The sequence below is a fragment of the Chlamydotis macqueenii genome, chromosome 23 (genome assembly GCF_036417535.1).
Source record: "Chlamydotis macqueenii isolate bChlMac1 chromosome 23, bChlMac1.mat, whole genome shotgun sequence".
Lineage (NCBI taxonomy): Eukaryota > Metazoa > Chordata > Aves > Otidiformes > Otididae > Chlamydotis > Chlamydotis macqueenii.
The window spans coordinates 4,096,883-4,120,163 of record NC_141578.1 but is presented as its reverse complement, the minus strand read 5'-3'; the positions used below and the strand labels follow the sequence as shown (position 1 = coordinate 4,120,163).

The 23,281-nt window shown below is 45.0% G+C and overlaps 2 protein-coding genes across 2 annotated transcripts; both read left to right on the top strand.

Annotated features, from left to right (window-relative positions):
* The first annotated feature begins 2,321 nt into the window (after positions 1–2,321).
* On the top strand, positions 2,322–7,406 carry TSPO2 (translocator protein 2). Its single transcript, XM_010116119.2, has 4 exons — positions 2,322–2,544; positions 4,173–4,379; positions 4,821–4,959; positions 5,903–7,406. Exons 2-4 carry the CDS (start codon positions 4,207–4,209, stop codon positions 6,083–6,085), a joined length of 495 nt encoding a protein of 164 aa, XP_010114421.1. The 5' UTR covers positions 2,322–2,544; positions 4,173–4,206; the 3' UTR covers positions 6,086–7,406.
* A 6,741-nt stretch (positions 7,407–14,147) lies between these two features.
* Positions 14,148–23,032, top strand: APOBEC2 (apolipoprotein B mRNA editing enzyme catalytic subunit 2). The gene is made up of 3 exons (XM_010116118.2): positions 14,148–14,508; positions 21,716–22,263; positions 22,886–23,032. The coding sequence occupies exons 1-2, from the start codon at positions 14,381–14,383 to the stop codon at positions 22,254–22,256; spliced, it is 669 nt and encodes a 222-aa protein (XP_010114420.1). The 5' UTR covers positions 14,148–14,380; the 3' UTR covers positions 22,257–22,263; positions 22,886–23,032.
* The last annotated feature ends 249 nt before the right edge of the window (positions 23,033–23,281 follow it).

Below are 23,281 nucleotides of genomic sequence, written 5' to 3'. Positions count from 1 at the left end.
AAAAAAAAACCAGCAATTGACCAGCTGGAAATTCCTATATCATTTCATATCATCCGGAATTTTTATTTCAACATAACGGAAAAGTTTAAATATAAGCTTTTATTCATTAGAAATAAAACTAGGGGATTTATTTTTTATAACAGCTTTTCATCCTGGAAAATTAAAGCTTTTATTCCGTGGTGTGGCTGGTTTGAGCTGCTCAGAAGCTGGTGATTGCCATGAAGGTTCCTCCCCGGCCACCGCCGTGTCCTCTGCGGCAGCTCAGCGAGCACACGCGGCTCTCAGCAGCGGCAGACGAACCAGGACGGCTTTATTGCCGATGTAAATCAGAGAAGCTCCGCTGGCTTCCGAGGAGCTCTGCAGATTTATGCCAGGAGCTGACCCGGCATCTCTATTTTCAGAACCAGGGCAGATTGAAATATGCTGTTTTTCAATAATATATTCAGGTTAACAGGGCCTTTATATTTGGGCAATTAATCTTGCATAGACCGAGAACCTCTTGGGACAACGTGCAGAGGTTGCTAAGAAGAGGAAAACAAACACAGTTGTGTAACTCCGCTCTCCCGTGTCTTTTCTTTCACGAAAGCATCTTGCAGCGGTACAGCAGCGATCTGAAACCCGGCAGCAGCACTATTTTAGTGATCAGAAGCACGCGAAGACGTAGCATAGAAATGATTTTACTAAGAGGTAGTGTTACCTCACCTTGCGTTACTGTAAAATGATTCAAACCAGAAATATTGAGACATAAACTTATGGTAAGAGAGGAAAACCAATATTGTGCTAGAGAAAGGCTTTCCGGCGTGTTGCAGGACGGTTCCCTCCCGCGGCACGTGCCCAAATACAGAAGCGGAGGCCTGGGGCATGCGTGCACGCTTGTGCTGGTGTGTCTGTGCACGTACTGTGTTTAAAGTCACCCTGGGTCCCGGTACCGATCCCTGGTCAGTGCCACCAGAGACTCTTCCCACATCCGATCCTTGTCTTTCTGCACTCCCCCTCGCTGTCTCTTCTGCCGATCAGCCCAGCAGCCCTACCATCGTCCGCCAGCATCTTCAGCTTCATCGTTAGCTAATAAACACTGCAACAGATGCTATTTGGAAGTCCAGACCAGTGAGCTACCACATCTTCTTGTGTAGGAAACAGAACCCACCCAGGCAACGGCATCCCGCCTGCTGTGATCCGCTTTGGGCAAACCTGTTCCATGTTATCCTGTTATCCCATTTTTCCATGTCTTCAGTTATCCCTTCCTTTACTCTAAACCTCGAGTAAGGCTGACACACGCCTTTCAGCCCTGTAATTGCCTCTGCTATTTTTTTCCTCTTCGCATTTGCTATTCCCCAGTCATGCAGCATCATCCCCAGCTTCACAGATTTACTGAGATCTTTGTGATTTGACCCTTAGTTTTTAATTTTTTTTTTCCAGCGTATTAGACTCTGAAACAGCCTGGGAACACAACCGCTATATGCCAAGTAATCACGATTTTGTGCTCAAGCCCAGGGACAGGAACACCACTAACCAAAGACTGTTTAACTGCTGACCTTCTGGTGAAGGCAGTGCATTGATTTACGCTAGCTGAAAATCTCCCCCTTCACACCATTTTTTTCTTTTTCTCCTCCCACAAAAATAGTTTCCTTCTGAGCCCAATAAAACAGAACATCACATTCTGCTAGGAACCAGCAATTCTGCCTCTGGCCGTGACATTCAGGTAATGACCCATAACTGAAGTAAATTAGAGTTTAATTTCCCAACCCTTGCAGACAGCTCACTAATGGAAATTGATTCCTAGCTTTTTTCTTTTTCATTTAACATGCTTGTGTAATGTCTTTATTTTAGATTCAAGTGGATTCCAGTGAATTTTAGCCAAAAGGCTAGCATCCAGGCGACCACCGAAAGCATCTCGTTAATCAATGTTGTGTTTAACGGTGCACGGGGGACCGGCACGGCAGGGACATCCTCGTACACGCTGCGTGCTCCTTCCGTCCTGCGCTCACATCCACGGCCACGCATGGGATCTGGTCCTCAGGTGGAGTAAACAGCAGAGCTCACATCCACGTGACACGCACAGAAGTCCTACTGTTATGGACCTGATAGAAAAAAAAAAAGCACAAGCTCTTACACAATTACCAGGTTCGTTTGTACGTGACACACTTTAATTTACACTTTCGCACGCCCAGTGCGCTCCCAGCCCGAGGTGCCTCTCTGTCGCACGCAGCCTCCCGCGGACCCACAGGCGAGATGCTCGTCCTCAAACCAAGCCAAGAGCCTCAGGTGCCACATCTCAGCGGCATCTGGACCCAGAAACCCGTCCTGCCCTCCGCACGGTTGCTCAACCACCACCAAACCCCCTGTAATTCTTGCCAAACGTGGGCTCTCTTGTGTAATCTGATACAGCCACCGGCGCACACACACACACCCTTTTTTTCCTGCTATTTAGGTAAAACTCAGCCAACGATTTCTTCATTGTACAGCAGCACCAGCAGTAGAAACAGAAGCTGGCCTTGGATGTCCAACCCTTTTTCTTCGCAAGGGAGAGAAGGGCAGTAAGAGGTAAGGTTTTTTACAGCTCCTACCCCGTTAAGTTCTAACAGCTGTGAGACAAAATAAGGTTTTATAACAGTGTTGTGTTATTTTCAACCCTCAGCTACTTCTGCAGTCTGTCAGGTTAGCCTGGCAACAAAGGACTTGGGAGGAGGGAAAAATCTGCTTTTCCCATTTTACTTTTCCAAAGTGTTATGGAGGAACCAGAACTCAGCTGGTCCTGTTTTACACTTTAAAAGCAGGACTAACAGCTGTTATTTTTGTCAGTGTTGGGTTGATTTTCTGGTTCTGTAGATGCTTTAATAGTGCTATGAATTGTCTGGTAAAGGGATTGTTAGTGAGAGGTGGTGTCTGGGGTATTTGTTCCTTACTGGTGTGTACATTGACATGTACTGCTGGCGTGCGTTTCTGAAGATGAACGCTTTGTAGCATGATGATAATGATAACAATTAGCATAGGATATAGCAAAGTGTTAATTGTGACTTTAATTCCCAGAGATGCCTATGCACATCAGTCCTCTCCTCGTGCTCCCTGTTGCTCTGACCAGTGCTCAGTGTTCCAGGGACATTTCCCTGGGCAAGGGAATTTTCTGTGCCCGCTTCTCTCTCCTTGCATTGCTAAAACCCCATCTTTCCCAAGTGCATTTGCTCAGGTGCGTTTTGTGTTTATGCTGAGAGCACAAAACCGTTCCGCTCCTGGCGAATCCTACGTGTTATTCCCATCGAATGCTAATTTGGGTTTAATTCCTGAACGGATCAAAAGGGCAGGTGAATACAGAGACCAAGGGAAGGAGGACAGAGGACTGGCGGGTTCAGAGCCCTGTAGAGAAGAATGGCAAGGGAGATGCGGGACACAGAATGAAATGCTAGATGTTATCCTCATCACAGCTGTCCTGTGTGGGAGCATAATGTAATTATTAAATGTTCCTTCCTTTTATGCGAGAGCAAGATCGTGAGCAAATTAAGAAACTACTCTTGTACCTCAGCTTATCTGCTTACAGAGGTGAGAATCCCCCTTTGCCTGCTAGGGCTGCATGGAGGATTAAATAAGGTTCATTGAGCACTTAAAATTTGCCGTGAGGGTGTTGTCTTGTTACAGACCTCATTTTAAATCGAAATCCATGGTGAAAAATTCAATGAAGTCAGAACGGACAGGGGTTTCTGGGCATGATCTGTCTGGGTTTCCATATTCAGAATAGCGTGCAGAGGAGAGATAACAGCTCTGCAGAGATGCGTGGCCTCCGTGAACGCACACTGAAGTTTGTACGCTGTCTGACTTGGGCGTTCGGAGGAGGAACGATGAAAGTAACTGCAGTCGTGTCTTCTAAGAATATAACCACCTCAGCTGAACCCTGCCACACGAATATCGTAACAAGCCATGAAATAGCAGGGGGGAGCCACTTTGCTGGGTAGATCAAGGGGAAAAATGTAACCACGAGAGAAATAATCATCCCTGTTTCAGAGATCAGGAGACGGGCAGAGGGGAGTAAGTAGCAGAGCTGATCACAATATTAAGGGCTTACCTTCTGCCTTAGAGACTGAAGTGGAATACAGGCAATTAGCAAAAAAGCTTGAAAGATCAAAGAAAGGGAAAATGTCCTCTTGAAGTGATAATCAATTCTTGTTTTTAACTTACAGCAGGAAAAAGGTTACTCCTAGCCACCAGGGAAGGATGTGGGCTTATCCTGTTGGTTTTACTGTCCTGCCTCATGTTGGAGGTTTCCTTGGCTGGTTCATTAATCAAAAAGAAATACCTGTTTGGTATGAGAAGCTGAAAAAACCTGCATGGTGTCCACCCCGCAAAATGTTCCCTGTTGCTTGGACTGTCCTGTACACTGGCATGGGGTAAGTTCTGCATACCACTCCCTCTCTTGTCCTGCTGTTCCTGATACGGGGAGGAACAGACATTTCAAACTCTTCCGTTTGCTTTCGGGATACCCGAATCAGCAGGGCATGTCAGGTACGCTTACTCCCAGCAGACAAAGTACAGCCTGAGCCAAATTCTGGCCTGAGTTTCTCAGATTCACACTGCAGACAAGGCTTTTGGCCAGGGACACAGCTTTGTAAACAGACACTGAAAGCAGCCACTGCCCTGAGGAAATCGTATGAGCCACGCAGGTACGACAACAGCGATGGGTCTGAGAGCAGCGAGGGACGCGGACGCAGCTGTCGTGCAAACGCAACTGTCCTGCAAATCCCTGTTGGGAGACAATCTTATGTGAAAAAACTTTGTCTGTATTAGGGGTTTGCTCACTGCAGAACACTGATGTGTTTCCCTCTTCGCAGCTATGCCTCCTACCTGGTATGGAACGACCTGGGTGGCTGCAGCAGCAAAGCTATCGTCCCGCTTGGCCTCTACGGGGCTCAGCTGGCCTTGAACTGGGCTTGGCCTCCCCTCTTCTTCGGTGCCCACAACCTGAAGATGGTAAAGTATCCAGCCAGCATTCATCTGCTGAAGGCTTGTTTGCCGGCGTCCCTGTCATGGGTTTTGGGGTTGTTTGAAGGTTTTCCAAGGAGCATTATGCAATTTTAAAGAGAGCTGCAAGAAGAGCTTTTGCTCAGATATAATTCACGCTGCACCTGGTTCCAGACAATGATATCAGTACCTTCCACTCCTCACCCTGCTCTTGCCGTGCAGATAGCCCGCCCGACCAGAGCAGGGCGGGAGATCAGGGAGTCAATAGTCCAGCTGCTGCATCTCCTAGTTAAGGATTCGGGGTGAGAGATAAGTCCTGCCGGGTGTCACACCCTGCGCCAGCAAGCAGCAAAGTTAGCATCCCTGGGGGGGATATATTAGCTGTGAGCGGCTCATCGAGCAAATACAATGCACGGTGCACTACAGAGCCTGTTAGAGGATGTGCACGAAGGTAAGGCACAGCACAGCAGAGCTGGACGTGGGATATATTTAAAAAGCACCTACCTCAGGTACCAAGGCCTGGCGGCAACAGACGCACAGAATGGGATTTATTTTTCCATCTGAATTCTCTCAGTCTGTGGATGAAAGGTATATTTAGAAAGTTTGTTAAGTGATAATAGGCATTGGTACTACCACAAGCCAGTTTCTGATCTGTCTGCATTGGCACCATCAGCAGAAGGGGGCACGGATCATCACAAACAGTGTATTAATCTGTGGAACTTGATAACCAACAACAAAAATTAACATTAGTCTTGGCTCCTGGCGTGAAACATTCAGATCTCACTGATTAGAGTTCAGAGCCAAGCTCCTGGGGTTCAGGGTCACTCTAGGTGACTTTTCAGTGCTAAATCTCCCCCATTCCTGTTCCACCTCACCACCTTTAGTAGGATGGTTTACAGTTGTGCCAGGGCTTTCCCAGAGCACCAGAGTCACTGCCTTCTCTCTGCTCCAGGCGCTGATTGACATCCTGTGCTTGGACGGGCTGGCGATAGGCACAGTGTGCTCCTGGTACCGCATCAACAAGATAGCAGCGCTGCTGATGGTGCCTTACCTGGGCTGGCTGGCCATGGCGACCTGCCTCACAATCCGCATCTGGAAGGACAACCCCGAGATAAAAACAGGAAAAAGCGAATAAGAGCAGGACGGAAATGAAGGCATTTTGTGAAACTAAACTATGCTGATGTGAACCAAGATCTAATAATTTGGGGGATTCACTGTGGGACAGGCATGAGAACGTGCCTTCTACTCCCACCTTCATCATGGCTGGGCAAAGGAAAGGTTTGCACCATGCACCCGCGTGCTCCTTTAAAGTAACCGTGCATCCTTAACCTGGGAACTATTTTCTCCAGCACTGCTGAGTTTGGGGCTACAGCTGTATGGTGACCTTAATGCTATCAGGTCAAATTCCATTAGCCAAATTACGATCTCATGATATCAGTGTAATTTAGAGTAGCAATCCTGGACACCCCTTGAAACTGCTATGCTCCCCCAGAGAGCAGAACTTGTTCACACACATGGTAAATCCCACCTCCTCATCTGGGACCAAAAATGCCCTTCACCTACGCACACCATTTTTTAAGAACATACTTGATTTTTTGCTATTCGTGCTGTTGCTTCATTTTCATGTATCACCTGCTTTGTGCTTTATACCATTACCTTTTTATGTGTCAGCTACTGAGCAAGCAGTAATCTGTCTTGTTCTGCTAGTGAAAGGAGACGGGGCACTTTGACTTCTATTTGTGGAGTATCACACTTCTTGAGTTTCATGCTCCAAGATAAAGCAGCAATGATGAGAATGCAAATACTTCTCCCAAGAGGAATTTGTTCTCTTCCACCTCTGCGTGTTATTCCTCATTGGAAAAGAAAAACTAACAGCAGTACCTTTGGAAAAAAAAAAAAAAACAACACTTAAAATCTTTTTTTTTTTAAGTATAGAAACACAAGAGTCCTTGTAAAATTCAAGAACTTGCTCACACTGCCTTGAAGATTGTAATTACATGATTGGCAAAAAGCCCCATGCCAAGTCTGTCAGGTGCAGTACAGGTATCTCATCCCAGAGCCTTTCCACTCCTGACCTTTATTAATCAGGAAAGGTTAAAACACAAGTAGTTCTAGAGAAATGGGACCAAGCCGTGACAGAATCAGACGTAAGAGCAGCACGGACTAGCCCTTGTCCATCCTTTATTCCAGTCCTCGCCTTTGATAAATCTAACCCTTAGATTTATGTTGCTGTCTACGGAAAATATTTACTATTATTTTTTAATTGATAGAAGCAATGCATGTGAAGAAAAGTGGCAGGTGGATGTTCTTCCTGGCAGCTGACTGTAGATTAAGGTCTGTGGGTATACTTGCAAAAAGTGGGGGTAGGAGGGCTTAGCTGGAGATGTAAAATAAATTATATTTGCTTTTAATAAAAACAAGCCACTTTTGTTTGGAGAATAAATAAATCCAAGTTATTCTTGTTTTACTGCTTTGGCAGTAGGTTTGCAAAAGCTCGGGGGATGCTGTCCATGGCTCGTGCTCTGACTCCAGAGGGCAGGGAATGGGCAGCCAGGCTCATTCGGGGTGCGTGTTAGGAGCAGACGGGCTGTGTGGGTCTGGGGGGTAAGGGTCCCAAAGTTTCCTTCAGCCTCTGCACAGCAGAGGCACGCTCGCTTGGGGATGTGTCCCCGCAGCAGGCTCCTCCTTCACCCACAGCTTCAAGGTAAGGAAGATAATCCTGGGGTTTGGGGTCACATCAAGCCTGATTTTTAGAGACGCTGAACATTCCCAGGTCAAAGGCAGAGCTGGGTGCCCACCATGAATGAAAGCCTCGCCCAAGAGAAACAAATACAAGTAGCTGAAAGCAGCTGAAATTTGTAGTGCCTCCTTTTTAAACTTAGTCATGTCTCTTGTTCTGTCATTTTGATCCCATCCGTTATTTTTCCCTTGTAGCCACAGCACACCTCTACACAGGACTGCTGCTGCAAGCGCATTGCTGTAATCCCCTGAATAACAGCTGCGTAAGAACAGGACATTGAATAGATGTGGCTGTAAGCAGGAGTAGGACTATAAAGAATGAGCACTGAAAGCAGCAGTAGAAAGATCATAAGCTACTTTAAAAAAAGGAAAAAAAAAAAAAAAGAAGAAAAAAAGTCCTATATATTTCAGGGCTTTATATAACCGTATGTTACCGCTGAGCTTATTCACAGTGATGCCTCGTCTGCGTCTTCCAGAAAGCCACATGCCAAAGGACAGGAAGACATAAATTATTTCTTCCTAAAAAAGAAGCTAATATCTGGGCTGGAGATTCAATTCAGTGGAGTTAAGGATGATTTAGGGCGCCTGAACATCATTATGCCTGTCCTTTCCTAGTTAGCATGGCAAAGCCAGCGGGAGCAGAGATGAGCAGAGCCACCTAGTGAAGCCTGGAGGGAGAAGGCAAGTCCTTACCGAGAGCTCTGCTTTTGGAAAGGGGAAGGGTACGATGTAAATCACATTTCAGTTGGTAAGTGACTCTAGATCTGGTTCAAACCTGCAACTTTTAAATAACACTTCCAAATTGAATGATGGACACCTATTTGATCAGCTTTCACAAATTAGTCCTCTTTTTCCTTCTTCCCCTTTTTTTTTCCTGCAGCAAAAGGAAAATCTGGAATTAAGAGTAACAGATTTTTTTTTCCTTTTCCTGTTTGTCCTCCCTATTTTCCCAACTGATGTGACTAGCTGATTTGTTCTTGCCTTCATTCCAGTTCCTCTTCCTTCCAGTCCACCAATAAGTGCACCAATGGTTTCTCCTTGCTACTTGCATTTTCTTGCAGGCAGCAAAAATAGCAAATGTTCCTACATGTAACACATAAATCAATTGACAAAGTTAAATTCAGCAAAGCACCCTCTTGTATTAATATTTAAAGCATCATTTAGTATATTTGCTATTTAAACAGATACACTAAAATCCCTTGCATAAAAATAACTTTAATGACATTTCAAAGTCAGCCATCTAGAAAATTTCTTCGTTAGACTGTGCGGGGCAGAGCAAAATCAGCCTCTGCCTTCGTGGATGTGGAGGGGCCCTGGCTTCCCGTTACTGCTGCGTGACGGGGCTGGGGCTCCTGGTCACACGATGGCCGGAAGAAGCACGTAGCCACGAGTCCTCATCCGGACCCAGCTCCATGTTACAAACTGACCAAAGGAAAACAGGAAAAAAAAAAACCAAAACAGAGAGGTGCTAGCGATCCAAAGCACGGTTAGGAACCTGGCTTGGTAAAACCAGTGAAATTTTGCCACTGGGTGAGGAAGGGGATTTCATGCGCCTGAGCTGAGGGCTCTCCTCCCTGCCATACACTGTCTTCCGGAGGAACCCTTTTTCCCAGGGGATCCAGAAGGAGCCCTGGGAAGTTTTGCTTATGCCAGCTTTAACCAGGTGACAGGCAGGCTGGATCACCTTAGCTGGCATGCAAGGTGTTTGCCCAGCCCCCCCGAAATCAGCTTATGGAATGGGTACCGTGTCCCGCGCAGGGTCAGGAACATTCACAACCCACGACGGGACACGTCGTCGTCTACAGGACTCAAGCAGTGTCTCAGACAAAGGCCGTGCATTCATGACAGCTTTCACGGGGTCGTGGCATTTAGAGAGAAGAGCCACCTCTCAGATCACCATGTCTAACGATGATCCCTCTTGTCAAACTTCAGCCAGTCTTTCCAGAAAGACATATTTGATATTAAACTGATCGTTACACTTGATCTCAGCCCAAAGGGCACATCCCCTTGCTGCTGGATACAGAATATTTGTGAGTAAACAAAATCTTTCTGCCTTTCAGTCCAGTCTCTTTTCCTAAGCCTTGTCTCATTCAATAATTTACCAGCTGTTGCAGAAAACACTCCTGTCTCAGCAGTAAGGAACTTTAATTGATTTGCTGATGTCTGGAGCAATGTTAAAATATAGAGTCAAATGCTAGAGAGGATTTGTTGTTCTGTCTGTGTAAACTTCAGAGAGCTGACTACGGTCCAGCAGCTCTCCCCACCGCCCCTTCGTTAGCACGGGGTGGTGCAGAATATCAATTTCTGTGGCTCTGAGCACCTACAGCGTGGCTGGGGCTGACCTTCCCCTTCAGCCGCTCCCAAATCGCCGCAGAAGCCCAGCAGGAAGGAGGTTGTGCTGCTTGGAGCTGTCATTAAACACCAGTTGGGCTTTGAATTAAGCAGCCAGCCAGCAGCGCCTGCCAACAAAACAGACTCCTACAGCGGCATGGTAGCGGGTGCGCGAGGGTCCGGGGATCACGGGGCAGGGAGCCCAGGCTTTAGCTGTAACGATAAGGCAGGCAAGGAGGCGAGAGCATCGCCTGTCTCCACCCGCACCACCGCTCACAGCAGCTCTGATGTGGTTTCACGGGGAGCTGGCGCCTCGCACAGAGGGACGTGGGCACCGTCCAGGTCAAACCCGCGGGACGCTGCAGCGGCCGATACCAGGGTTTCCTGCCCCTTCTTTAAATCTTGGCACTGTGGTCCTGCAGCGGGAGGAGAGGGACAGGTGAGAGCCTACGGGGGCAGAGGGAAGGAAAGCTGCCTCTGCACATCACTGTCAGAGCGTGTTTATTTATTTATCACGTAACGGTAGTTACAGCTGGAAAAAGCAGGAGGGGGATTGCTGCCAGACAATGTATCTAGGGAGATGTTTTGTTAGTGCCACCAGCTGTCCCCTCAGAATAGAGAGCACGTCTGAGCCATGACTCACACAGCCAGTCTCTTATTTCACTCTCGCATCTATCCAAAAACGTTCCTCCAGCCCGAGAATGCAATAAAAGCCTCCTTTTCCCTGCAAGGACTTTCACAGCCAGGTCTCTTCTGCTGCCCCTCTGTGATCAGGAAAGGATAACAGCCATTTTAACTGCAGGAAAGTAACTCCTCCTGCAATTAGAGGAGCAGCAGATGACCTGCCTGGGAGAGAGGTCAAGGGAATACAGTATTTAAGATAAGGAAAAAAGTCCACAGACTGTTCAGAGATGTTCAGTGGAGAAACTCCTCTGGACTCGGATGGATGCAGGATCAGACCTTAGCATCCAATACTCCAACAAAGCCAGAAGCTTCTCCCAGAACAGGTTGTTACCTCAGCCTTGCCTTGCGAGCAGTCACCTTTGCTGGCAGCTTTCCCACTGCCGACAGCTCTTCAAATCTTACTGCAGCTTTGGTGTCTTTGAGGGCTACTCCTCCCCATTACTTCATCCAGCTCTGTTCAGGCGTTCTGGCCTTGATGCCCTGACACAGTGAAGCCAGACCTTTTAAAACAGAGAGAGACAGACTGACAGATGTTGCGGGACACATCTGTCACAGGATGGAGAACGGGCTCAGGCAGCAAACAACGGATTGGGATTATGCCACTGGGATGGGGTCGGCTCAACGGCCGATCCCGGGGCTACAGTACAGGGTTGTGGTCACTTGTGTGGATCTCCTGTGCCGGGCTCACCAAGCAAAATGACATTCATAGTCAACTAAACAAACCATTAAACCAGTGGGGAGAGGGACAGAGTGGAGGGAAGCCTCAGTAAAAATGTTGGTTGGCAAGCGCAATGATTTTAGTCAACCAAAGTGCCATTGGGAAGTCCTTACGTGAGGCTAGCTGCACTCTTGGCGCCTCTCAGCACCCGCGTCCCAGCTCCTTCGCTGAACTAGCTGACGGAAAAACATTTCCATCGCTGGCTTCAGTCATGAGGCCCATGCACACATGCTCCTGTACACACGTGTGCACTTCGGGGGAACTAGGGTCACTTAAACTCGACCGAACAAAATTGATCAAAGCTTTCATTCCTATGGCTCTAATGCAAAATGTCAGATTGACAGCAACTTGGTGGTGTCCTTTTATATTTTTGGCACGGTCAGACGCTGCAGGGGGGTGGATCATGACTATTTAGTGCACTGCCCTAGATGGAGCTGCGAAGCAGCTGGAGAAGGGCTGGATAGAGGCAGAGTCTCCGTGCCACATTCCCAAGATTAGATTAGAGCTCAGCCCTGAACCTTGCAGAGGGGCCAGGCCAGTGAAAGCTAAAGGCTGCAGGAAAGATGGGACCCTACTCATCAAGAGCTTCTAAAAATAAAGAAAAGTGGGTCAGAGGGACTGAAGAGGGGCCAGAATGCTTCTTTAAAGTGTAAGGGTAAGGAGGAAACAAGCTGTCACTCATTAAGAGAGGATTCCCATCACCAAAAACACTGCCTGAAATGTCAGAGGTGAGAGTAATTGGACAGGGGAGCTGGAATTTGGGCAGAGTTATCATGCAAGAGGAAAAACACTACACCTGCCCTCCAGGAAAGTATTTTAAGCTTAAAAATAAATAAAATTCTGCACCATGAATACAAAAGATATATGTTCCACAGATAGGATGTTTTGGAACTTGTCAAATCCTTGGTTGTGGTGTTGTCACAATCCTCTCCATGCCAGCTGTGTCAGTCATCAAATAAACAACTTCTCATCACTAGCAAACAGTGTGGGAGCAAGGGGCGGGGGGGAGGGGGGGCGCTCTCTCTCCAGATCAACTGCATTTCAGTGATGCTACTAACGAAAGGCTACAGAGGATATTGTAGCACAGAAAGGCAGGCTGTTGTTAGCAAGCGGGCTTGAAAGAGTAAGCAGAACAAATTATCTGCCCAATGGCATAAATTTGTTTCATTTTTTGATAGTGCAGACCTCCCTAAAGTTGTAAAGAGCTGACTACAACGGTATCGCAAAGACTGAGCTGGGCCTGAAAGCAGGTATTCACACCTACGTGATTTCTACAGAATACAGTTTATCCTCCTGCAAGTAAGAGCAGGTTTGCCACCAACCACAGACTGAATACTCAAACACAGCTTAATATTTCATATTTATCCAAATCTTGATGACGGTGGGTTCTGAACTAAGTGCAGAACCAGGATACTGGAGGCTGGATTTCCAATATGCTTTGGCTAAAACAGGAGTTCTGCACAGCTACACATTTTCCATTTACTTTCACCCTCGTGGCATAACAGGATTAGTATCTGGGAAAAGTCTTACTCAGGTTTTCATTAGGCTCGCCTCACATGGGATTTATACAAACTTTAAGTGATTTAAATTCAGAGTAAGAAATTGGAAGCATTTCACATAATCTTAGGGGGAAAAAAAAAAGACAGCCCCCACAACCCAAGCATATTTAGAGCTTAAGTGAAAGCTACATTACCCCTGAGTACCCTTCTAAGTTACCACAGCCTCTTCAAGAAATCTGCTTGATACAGTGCCGAGCAAACCAAGCTCACATCAATAAAACCTTTCTAGTCCTTCTCATTTCTCTGTACGAAAGGTAGATTCCACACCCACGTTAGTTCGAGCCAATCCTGGTAAGTACCTTACCAGAATGTTTCCAGTACTCTATTCTTGGCACACTGCTGACGCCAGTCCCAGTTGCTACTGGGTAACCACACACTCCTCACTTCTCATCCCATCTCCACCACAGGCTCTCATCTGTCCGATTCCCTGGCTCCAGTGCAATCGGTCATTCAACATCTGTATCCCTGCAAGCAGCAAGGGTGAAAGAAACAAAGAAATACTCAAGAATCACTAATCCCAGCAGTTTTCAAATGCTTATTCTTACCTAGCTATGTTATCACCCCCAGTATGCTGGGCACTTCTCAAACATTCAAGCAATGGAGAGAAAAAATACAGAAGAACGGGCAGATGCTCAGCACACGCACTTGGAATTGCCCTGCACCATAAATACTGTCCCATTGTGAATTTAAAATAGTTGGGAGAAGGTTCTGGCTTGCGTTTACACCACTATGATCTGACACCAACTTCAACAAGCAAGATTTCACCCTGTTCAGCTCCTGTTCTCAGTGTCCCCGTATGGACAGGCAAGGTGGAAGGAGAGGTCTTCTGCTCCTCTGAGCACTCCTGCTGCGATGCTCCAGGTGGCCCCTGAGGCCAAATAAACCAACAACAGGGATTTTTCAGCAAACCAAATGGGGACTGCCCCTTTCCCCTCTTGCCTGAGCCAAAACAGTGGTTCTTCAAGGTCAGCAATATAATAAACTGGCAAAAGAAGGCAAGCGGAGAAGCTGCCAGCTCTGCAACTTGCCAGCTATCTGTCACAGGAACGGATAAATAGGTATGTATGCTTCCAGGATTTTCCATCCATTGCTCAACCCGCCCACAGTGAAGTCGTCACTTAATTTTAAATTAAAAGGGGAGCAAGAGGGAGTGTTAAAAAGACCTAGAGAAAGCAAGGGAAGGAGGCGACATCTGAGAGCCCTGGGTCATTCTACCCCATCCAGCCTCTATCACTGCCGCTTTGTTCCATATTTAGCTCCCGACAACTGTGCCTAGTGCAGGAACTCCCAGCTCTGTTTTTCCCTCCTCCCTCTGCTGTCTCCTCTCCCTTAGAGCTCTCAGAAGTCGCTCTTTCTTTTTCCCCAGTGGCCATAACTTAATACCCCTATACTCAAGAAGATGGCAGAAAAGCAGGAGGAGCCCAGCAACACCCAGAACGGTGAACCTGACAACGCAGAAGAGGGCGAGGAAAAAAAGAAGAAGAAGTTGAAGCGGGAAGACCTGCCACCATTTGAAATTGTGACAGGGTAAGAGGTTTAGATATAAATACGAGGGCGCAAGAGAGTGAAGTGGGGATGTTCAAAGGTCTGTCTCAGCTCTTACGTTGGGTAATTAAAGATGGTATCTTCTGAGTATTCACAGACAACTTAAGTATGGCTTTCATTATTGTGGGATTTTGTTAAAAGTTTCACTGAGTTTTACAGAGGATGGATTCACATCAGGCAGGCAGACCAGTCTGTTTTATAGAAGCAGGTCCGTTTCTATAGCGTTGACTGACTCCCTTACAGTGCAAGCAGTCCCACTGACTGCAACGGCATCGCTTGCCTGATGATATCAGGATGGAAGGTATTGGCCTTGATGAGCACTGAATATTGATTTCTGGGTGTGATCAATGGCTCTTGTCTGAAAGTTTCTCTACCTGTGGATTAGAAAAAATACCCCTGCTATGGCTGATTTGCTTTACGGACCTAAGGGTTACATTTCTCAAGAGAGCTAGAAGTCCACATTTTCAAGGGCTACGCACCCACAGCTGGAACCTGACTTTCAAAAAAGTCCAACTCACAGAAAGGCACCAAAACAACAGGCAGTTTTCACAGCAGCAAAGCAGCAAGCAGCTCCTTTTGCTCCAGTGAGCCTGGCCTTTGAAAAAGGCAGATATAACAGAGATCTACTAGGAAGCTGAACTCTGTCAGACATAATTGACAGCTGCAACTAGGAAAAAAAAAAAAAAAACAAACTGCTATCTCTAAGCATTTCAAAATGCTCATCGTAGTAGTAGCAAGATGCTCTACGTAGTTCTTCCCTTTGGTCTCCCTTAGCACTCACCAAAGCAGTGCTCCTGGCATGTAAACCAAAACCATGGTTTTCTCCAGTGGCTTGAAAGTAAAGCTCAGGTCAGATTCTTAAAATCCCACTTGGAATCCTTCTGCCTGTGACACGGTCACTTGTAAGAAAGATTTTTTAAAATTGAAAAAATTTGGCTGGTGTTTCTAGAAATGATGCATGAGGCAGGACAGCACCTGTGTCTGATCTCACACAACTGGGTTACATACCCACACACGGGTGATAAAACCATTTTCTTAAAATAATGTCTGCTCTGAAAAATCAGTTCTTGGGCTGGGGTTGTTCACAGGCTTTGGTCTCTGTCATACAGAATCATAGAAATACATGTTTGCTAGAGCAGTGACTTCTAGGAAAAGCACATCCCTCTGCTATGAACGGAGCTAAGACACCAAAAATGGTTTATGTAAGTTATTGGACCAATGACACATACGGTGACAACTTCTAGACACTTAAGACATGCACTAAAATGAATCTCAATGAGGAAATCAGATTTTTCAGCCTTAGGGCACTCAGCTTGCAATTAGAAGTTGCTAAGGAATTGGGCAATACCTTCAAACTTCCTTGCTAGCCCCAGCAACCTGGATAGGAATTGATGTGCTAATCACGGATCAAAAACGCTTTCTTAGTGTCATCCTGCAATGAAATTTTGTTGAAATGACAAGGGTGCTGCAGAGTTTGACCAGACTTTCCACTCTGGAAAGGCAGCAGCAAGAATGCGAGGAATATGTGTTTGCACAAAGGGGTAACAATAGCAAAACTTAACCTTAGCTTAGCAGTGAGCTGCTTTGTCGGACGTCCGGGAGTAAGAGCAGGAAGAGATGCAAGGAAGCCTTGGGTAATGCTTTTCCAGGGACAAGTTAACGTCTGTGCTACGGTGTCTCCACCCATTAAGCTGGTACCAGCTGATTTCCACATTCTATATCCTGATACTGAGCAAGACAGGAATTTAAGTTTTTGAAATGAAACTACTCAGACATTTGGTGAGGGACCACAGAGCGGTCAGTACATGAATATTTACACAGTCCTTATCACAATGCTATTTGGAAAGCGCTTATAAGTGTCTGCTGAATTCCTGTAGGAATCGCGACCAAAGCTCCTCTGATTATATTAGTTTATGAATAATATGCTGGCTATTAGAGAATGAGGAAGTAAAGCAAAAATCCTAAAGGACCCTGAAAGAGGTACAGAAAAATCCAGCAATTTTTACTTTCAATTTAAGAAGTACTCTGAGTACTCAACCTGGTATGATCACTGTTTGGATTTTTCCAATTATTTACAAGTTTTCAGCCAATAAAGACAGTTATGTGAATTATGAGAAAACATGTAACTGCAACTGTGGCAGCACTTAAATTCAATTACACTGCATCTCAGTTTTAGCCCTTGGATTTTTGCATCTTAAGACACGCAGCCAAGTTTTCAAGCTGTTGCTTATAGCTCTGAGGAGTCTGGCTTACACAAAAATTACTGGGAACATAATCACTCTGTTTAAGAATATTAAACCCTTTTTTGTCAATATTTGGCTCAGCACAGTCATGGATAAATATAAGCTCCATCTGTGCACATTTAATGACATTTAAGTAGACACATTTACTTACACTTTCCCCAGGGTGTAAATGAGGCTTCTTCTAGCAGTGATAAATCCTTGGTTCCTGTTTCAGTTGCTCATTACAGACTTTCTATAATCAATGAGCCCAGCATAAGCGTGTTTATTTGTGAATTGTTGTCCAAGATCAAGCAAAAGGACACTGTTATCAGCTCAAATCACCTAAGACCATAGTATAAATAGGCATTGCACCAATATTTAAAACTAAAGAATATGTCCTACCAGTTTACAGCATATTTTAGATAATCCCGCTAGATTATTATCCCACTAGATAATTCTCTCACTAGAAATTCTAATTTTCTTCTTCTACCCAACATGCAACAGCACTGGGGTCATGCTGGGCAGCTGCTGAATTCCTCCAGCCTACCTTATCTCAGCAAACTTAACAGCACGTTATCTGTTCAGTCCTGTACCGTTCTTACAGACTGAGGTTTCTGCATCGATGGACAAAACAGGGATAATACTAAGATTTGTCCACCACCCATCATGCAAACATGGGAAAGGAGGCTTGCCCAGAATTAGTCATTTACTCAGGAACAGTCAGGAAGCTATTCAAGGCTAGACCTGAGTTTTCAAAGAAGCTGGCTTAGTTTTTTGTAGTGGTCAACACAGCTATTTCAGGGATGTATTTTGATGCTCAGTTGTTTGGAAAGAGTTTTAATCTACCCAAATAAACACTACAATTACAATACTTTATTTGGCAATAAGTTAGGAGGCTCATCTGCTGAGCACGCTGTAACTCAAAGGTGAGCTTACGTGGCATTTAAAGTATGTATGCAGCCTTACGGTATGTATGGTTTGTTCTTGCCCATTCTCTCACTGCTGAATCACTCGCCACGGGGCTTTCCAATTACTCACAGGACCAGAGACACCTTGCCTAAAACCCCCGCAGCTTGGATGAGTCACATAGCAAGGACTCAGCTAAGCCCTGGCAGGACAGAAGTTTACAGTTCGCACTTGTGCTGAAATGTCCACCCTGCTCTGGTTTACATGGGATTAAGCAGATTCCTGCTAACTAGCACACACAGCTCACTGGTTGCCTCCGTATCCAGGATCAGCAAGTTTTCCAAGCTCTCAGCCAGCTACATACAGACTTGGAAAATCCCCTTAGCTTTGTTTATATTCTTTATCGGAAACTTATTAATTACGCTGAGGCATACTCCATGTTGCTAGGAGGACAGATTTAGGTGAACATCCCAGATAATCTTAGACAGACGCGGAGATGATAAGCAGTAAAATCCGTCTAGGAGGCCTGACTAAATACACCTCTGAGTCAACACATCCTGGAAGAGATCGCTGCTGTTAAAACAGTTCATCAAAACATACAGACCCAATCTCCTCACTGACGTAACCGCTTTGCGGTCAAGAGTCTTAAATGAGGAATGAACTTCCATGTGACTCTGATGTGCTACATTTAAATACACCGTGTTATTCTAAAACAACTTATTGCAGCCTTACAAACTTAACTGCAAAACAAGGCAATGGGTGGCTTGTGTCAGACCCAACGTAGCTGGACCTCAAAGAAACCATTAATTAAAGAATCATTAAATCATTAAACAAAACATAATTCATTATCCAGGATATAAAGCAGGAAAAATGCTATTCTCAGAAGGATGTGATTTTTTTTTTTTAATCTCAAACAAGAGAAGGGAGTTCAGGGAATAAGACGCACTATGCTGAATTAGAGTCTGACAATGTTCTTTAATAAAATCAGTGGAAGTCTTGCAATTAATCTTAAAGAAAATGAGACTTGCTTTAACATGTAGCTTTAAGTCATCTAATGTAAGGGAACAGATGTCAAAATGCTAAGAAAAGGAAGTTAAAGTAGTCTTTCTGGTTAGTTTGAAAATTGTGCAAGCCAGCGCAAGCTTCCCATATCCAGGCTTGTGCAAACTCTCAATGCAAACCGGAGAACCATAGACCAAATCATCCCAAAACAGCATGATTTATTTGCTCATTAATCAAAATAACAGCCTGCATCCGCACCACTGCTTCTCATCCCTCATTAATACACTGCTAGCTAAAACAGAAATAGCACGGAAGGCTCCCAAACAGCCTTCTCTATTGTTTAACTCCTGTCTTGTGCAGATCTCATCTAAGCAGAATTGAACAATGCAAGGCTCAATTATATCCTTTAAGCAGCAGTTGAAAACCTACTTCTAGTAAAATTTCTAGAGCCAAACTTGTAGTCTAAACTTCCATTGTCATGAATCAATGATATGTGAAAAGAATTACAGTGGTCCTTGACTGACAGCAACAGTAGCTATTCCCAGTGTAGACACAATTCCATGAACAAAATTGTTCTGACTCGTACATCTTGTCGCATTTGGAAGACGAATTATCTTCCTTTCTCAGTACAAAGTACAACTCTGCCAACCCAACCACACCAACTCTCACACCATTTGGCTTGTACAGTACACTGATATTCCAAGTGAAGCTGTTCATCTGTAAAATCACGCTGCTGGGAAATCCAAAACAGAAGTGGGAACTCTAACTCCAGGCCTTTTACTGCGAATCTGTGTAGCAGGCCCAAATGGACCCTAGATACTACTGTGGTGTCATAAAAAATTAAATAGAGAAGGTGTTCTTTTATGTTTTCACTTTCTGAAAAGACAAAAATGCCACGGGACTTTGGCAGCAAGAAAATTTCCGGCTGTGCTAAGACAAGTATGGAACATACACATACCAAATTTCTGAGACTTTGTAAGTGGAATTAAACATTTATGGAAAATTGTATTTAAACTTCTAGAGTAACACAGCTAAAGAAGCTTGACAATAGCTATAATTTCCTCTGAGTGATGTATTTAGACAGCACACTATTTTCAATTCTTTTCCAAGCAAAAAGCCATTTGCTAACAGTACACCATGTAGTATTTGCAGCCAGGTATTACATGCAGAACCCCTAAGTGCCTATTCCCTGGTCTTTCTGCTCAGACATATCCATTTCAGTCCCTCTGATTTGCACGGAATATTATGCTGTTTGGGGCTTTTCATGCAGTCCTAGCAAAGCCTTGCCCATTGCACTAGGAAGACATCCACCCATTTCAAAGGGCGTCAGATCCAGCTCTTGGTGGGTAGCCCTCATTTCTGACCTGCAGCCATCCCACACTTTCACTGCGGCCCGTACCAGCATTTCCCAGCAGCAAACTGACAGTACGTTCGCTCGTTGTTCCCAAATTACTAAATGAGCATAACACACTGATTTTGATTCTCTCCACTCTTTTCCATACCGTTCCCTTCCACTGTCTCTGGAGACAGCTTGTGAGATGCTGCATCACAAATTGTCTTTCCTCTCAGCAGAACGACACTTTGCTGCTTACTCCTGCAGTCTCGTCTCTCCCCAATTAAAATTTCCAAGAGTCTGAGAATCTCTCCTGACCTTTGCTCAGCGTGCCCCCTGGAGAGGTCTGACATTATAATCTGACTGTAGATGAGACAGGGATGAATAAAGACACTTACTGTTTTACAAAGATTCATTATTGCCTCACTGGGAATATCAAGGTTATAGGTCCACCTAAAGCTCAGACGAGAGGAGTACAACATGCCAGTCGATTGCTAGTGTGTAATAAATGAAGTGTTGTGTTATTGCTTTTCACTATTTTGCTTTGGCTCCTCTATGCAGTCTTCACCCCATTCTTTGTAGCATTTAGCAGGTCAAAAGGCATGTTGTCAGCAATATCTTTTTTTCATCTTTCCACCTAACATCCTTCAAGTACCAGCTCTTACACTGATGTATGTACTCCACCGTCAGATGCTACGGGGGGCCATCAGGAAAGCCTGGCGCTCCATTAGAAAGGAACAGGTACCACAAGACGATGCAGCTTTTCTTTTTCACCCCTTCAGTCAGCAATACATAAAAGCTATACGCAGTATTTAAAGGGACTAATTTTAACTTCCCTAAGTAACAGCAGGCTACCTTGTTTGGGTGAGAGGACTGCAAATGCATTACTCACTGCGACGATTCACTCTGAATTATGCTTATTAAGAAACCTAGAATAGAAGAGGTGCACAACAAATTAAAAAAAGTATCTCAAGTTTATCAGTAGTATTCATGAGACAGCTATTAAACTTCAGTAGAAAACATACAAGTTAGATTTTATCTCAGATATTTTATTAAATCAAAGTCACAACATAATCCTACTGATATTAGTATTCAACTGATACTGGAAGAGTAAAACTAGAACACGTGAAAACTGCGACTAGTCAGTCACGCTTGCCTCTACTCAGAGGAAATCCAGCCTGCAAAAGCACTGGGGGTAAAACATTAATTAGCAATGCCTAAGTTAGCATCCTAACAATTTAGGACAACAGATCCTGCAGATTAACATTGCAGCACCACCCTGAAAGAACTATGTGAATGGCCTAGAAAACAGGAGAAGCACAGCTCAGTCTACAGGTGCATTAAGGCTGGGAAAATGCCAATTGCTGTCCCTCCTTAGCAGCAGTAAATATCGGTCTCGAGACATGTATTTCAGAAGCAAGCTCCTCTTCAAATATCTCAACGCAGATACCAGAAATTCCCAGTACAAGTTTGTTGAAATTAAGTGAAAAAGACTAGGTAGTGAGAATGGGCCTGGAAGCCTCACCACACAGCAAAACTAGCTGAATATCTTATCATTTTAAATATTTTTTTATTCTCCTATTAAAAGGCATCTCCTTTTAATACACAGAGAAATACAGCCACCATAGCTGCAGCAACTTGTCCAAGCTCACACGGGAACTAAACCAATGCTATAACCCTTGATTATCTGCTTCTGAGATGCTTCTCTCCTCTCTACTCTCTATAGGGAGCGCCTCCCAGCCATATTTTTCAAATTCCAGTTCAGGAACGTGGAATACAGCTCAGGCAGGAACAAAACCTTCCTGTGTTACGTTCTCGAGACCCAAGGGAGAGAGTCAGTGACTTCTCGGGGTTACCTGGAAGATGAGCACGCGGCCGCCCATGCAGAAATGGCTTTTTTCAACACAATTTTACCAAAGTGTGAATCAAGCCTCCGCTACAACATCACCTGGTACGTCTCCTCCAGTCCCTGCGTGACCTGTGCCGATCGGATAACCGAAACCCTAAAGAAGAACAAGAACCTGCGTCTGACAATCATGGTAGGGCGCCTCTTCATGTGGGAAGAGCCAGAAATGCAGGCTGCCCTGAAAAAAATGAAGTCAGCTGGCTGCAAGCTGAGGATTATGAAGCCTCAAGACTTTGAGTATGTCTGGCAGAACTTTGTGGAACAGGAGGAAGGAGAGGAAGCAAAGGCTTTTGTGCCATGGGAGGACATTCAAGAGAACTTCCAGTATTACGAGGAAAAGTTGGCTGAGATTTTGCACTGAAACTCACGTGAGTGAGGATTTCCTCTTGGTCACCTAGCTCCTTGTATTAATATTAGACTCCTTTTTTTTTTTCTTCAGGTTGTTGAAGGTGCAACCCAGAGCCCATTTCAGTTATTGTTACTCCCTTATGCACCTGGCTGAGTTTGCCTGTACACAAATATTTAAAACAATCCCAGGCAGCACCTTACCCCTTCAAGGGTAGGAACACTGCAGCGGGCTCCTCCACAGCAGACACATAAGGGGATTTAGAGCTTTTTTTTTTTTTTTTCCTTCTCAGAGTAAACACCTCCAGGAATAAAGAATAAAAGGGTGTAGGGCCAGGGTCACTAGGTGCAACAAGAACATGTCATTGTTCCCCACACGCACGATATTCAGCACATATGTGGAAACAGTGAGAGGAGTGTAGAAAAAACGGGAAGTCCCCCATCCCCCAAAGTCTAGCCCTCTAGAAAAAAAAGAAGAAAAAACAAAACCAAACCCCCACCCATGAAAGGAAATCACTTGCCATTGCAGAATTTCTGTTTGTTTGTTTGTTTTTTTAAGGGGTACTATAACTATCATAGTCACCTATTTAAGGCATCAAACATGAAAGCATTTGAAGCTTCTAACACGTCTTTTTCCTTCCCCAGGACCAATTCAGAAAAGATCTATGAAGAGATGCGACAGACTTGGACATTTAGGACACAGTCTTTCCAAAGCTTTGATACCAGCAGGATGAAGTACCAACTCCTGGAAGACTATGCCCTGATGGACTACAAATACATATACAACACACATCTTTGGTGTTCTGGCTTTTTTTGGGTTTATTTTTTTTCCTCTCCCTCGTGCCTCAAACCTACCCATGCTGCCTCTGCTGATAGGAAAAAAAAAAAAAAAAAAGGCAGCAACACGCTGTGTGGTTAAAACCTTGAAGGATTGCAGTGCACCTACAGGAAAGACTGTAGGCCTCACATACTGGGACAACTTTATGAGAAAAGATCTTAGAACTAAGCTGACCATTAGATAAATGCGTTTAGAACGTACAC

Excerpts from the sequence above, each read along its gene's own strand:
- TSPO2 (XM_010116119.2), top strand. The coding sequence starts at position 4,207 with ATGTGGGCTTATCCTGTTGGTTTTACTGTCCTGCCTCATGTTGGAGGT. Across the intron at positions 4,380-4,820 it reads GTCCTGTACACTGGCATGGG|CTATGCCTCCTACCTGGTAT; the intron begins GTAAGTTCTGCA and ends CCCTCTTCGCAG. Across the intron at positions 4,960-5,902 it reads GTGCCCACAACCTGAAGATG|GCGCTGATTGACATCCTGTG; the intron begins GTAAAGTATCCA and ends TCTCTGCTCCAG.
- APOBEC2 (XM_010116118.2), top strand. The coding sequence starts at position 14,381 with ATGGCAGAAAAGCAGGAGGAGCCCAGCAACACCCAGAACGGTGAACCT. Across the intron at positions 14,509-21,715 it reads CCATTTGAAATTGTGACAGG|GGAGCGCCTCCCAGCCATAT; the intron begins GTAAGAGGTTTA and ends TACTCTCTATAG.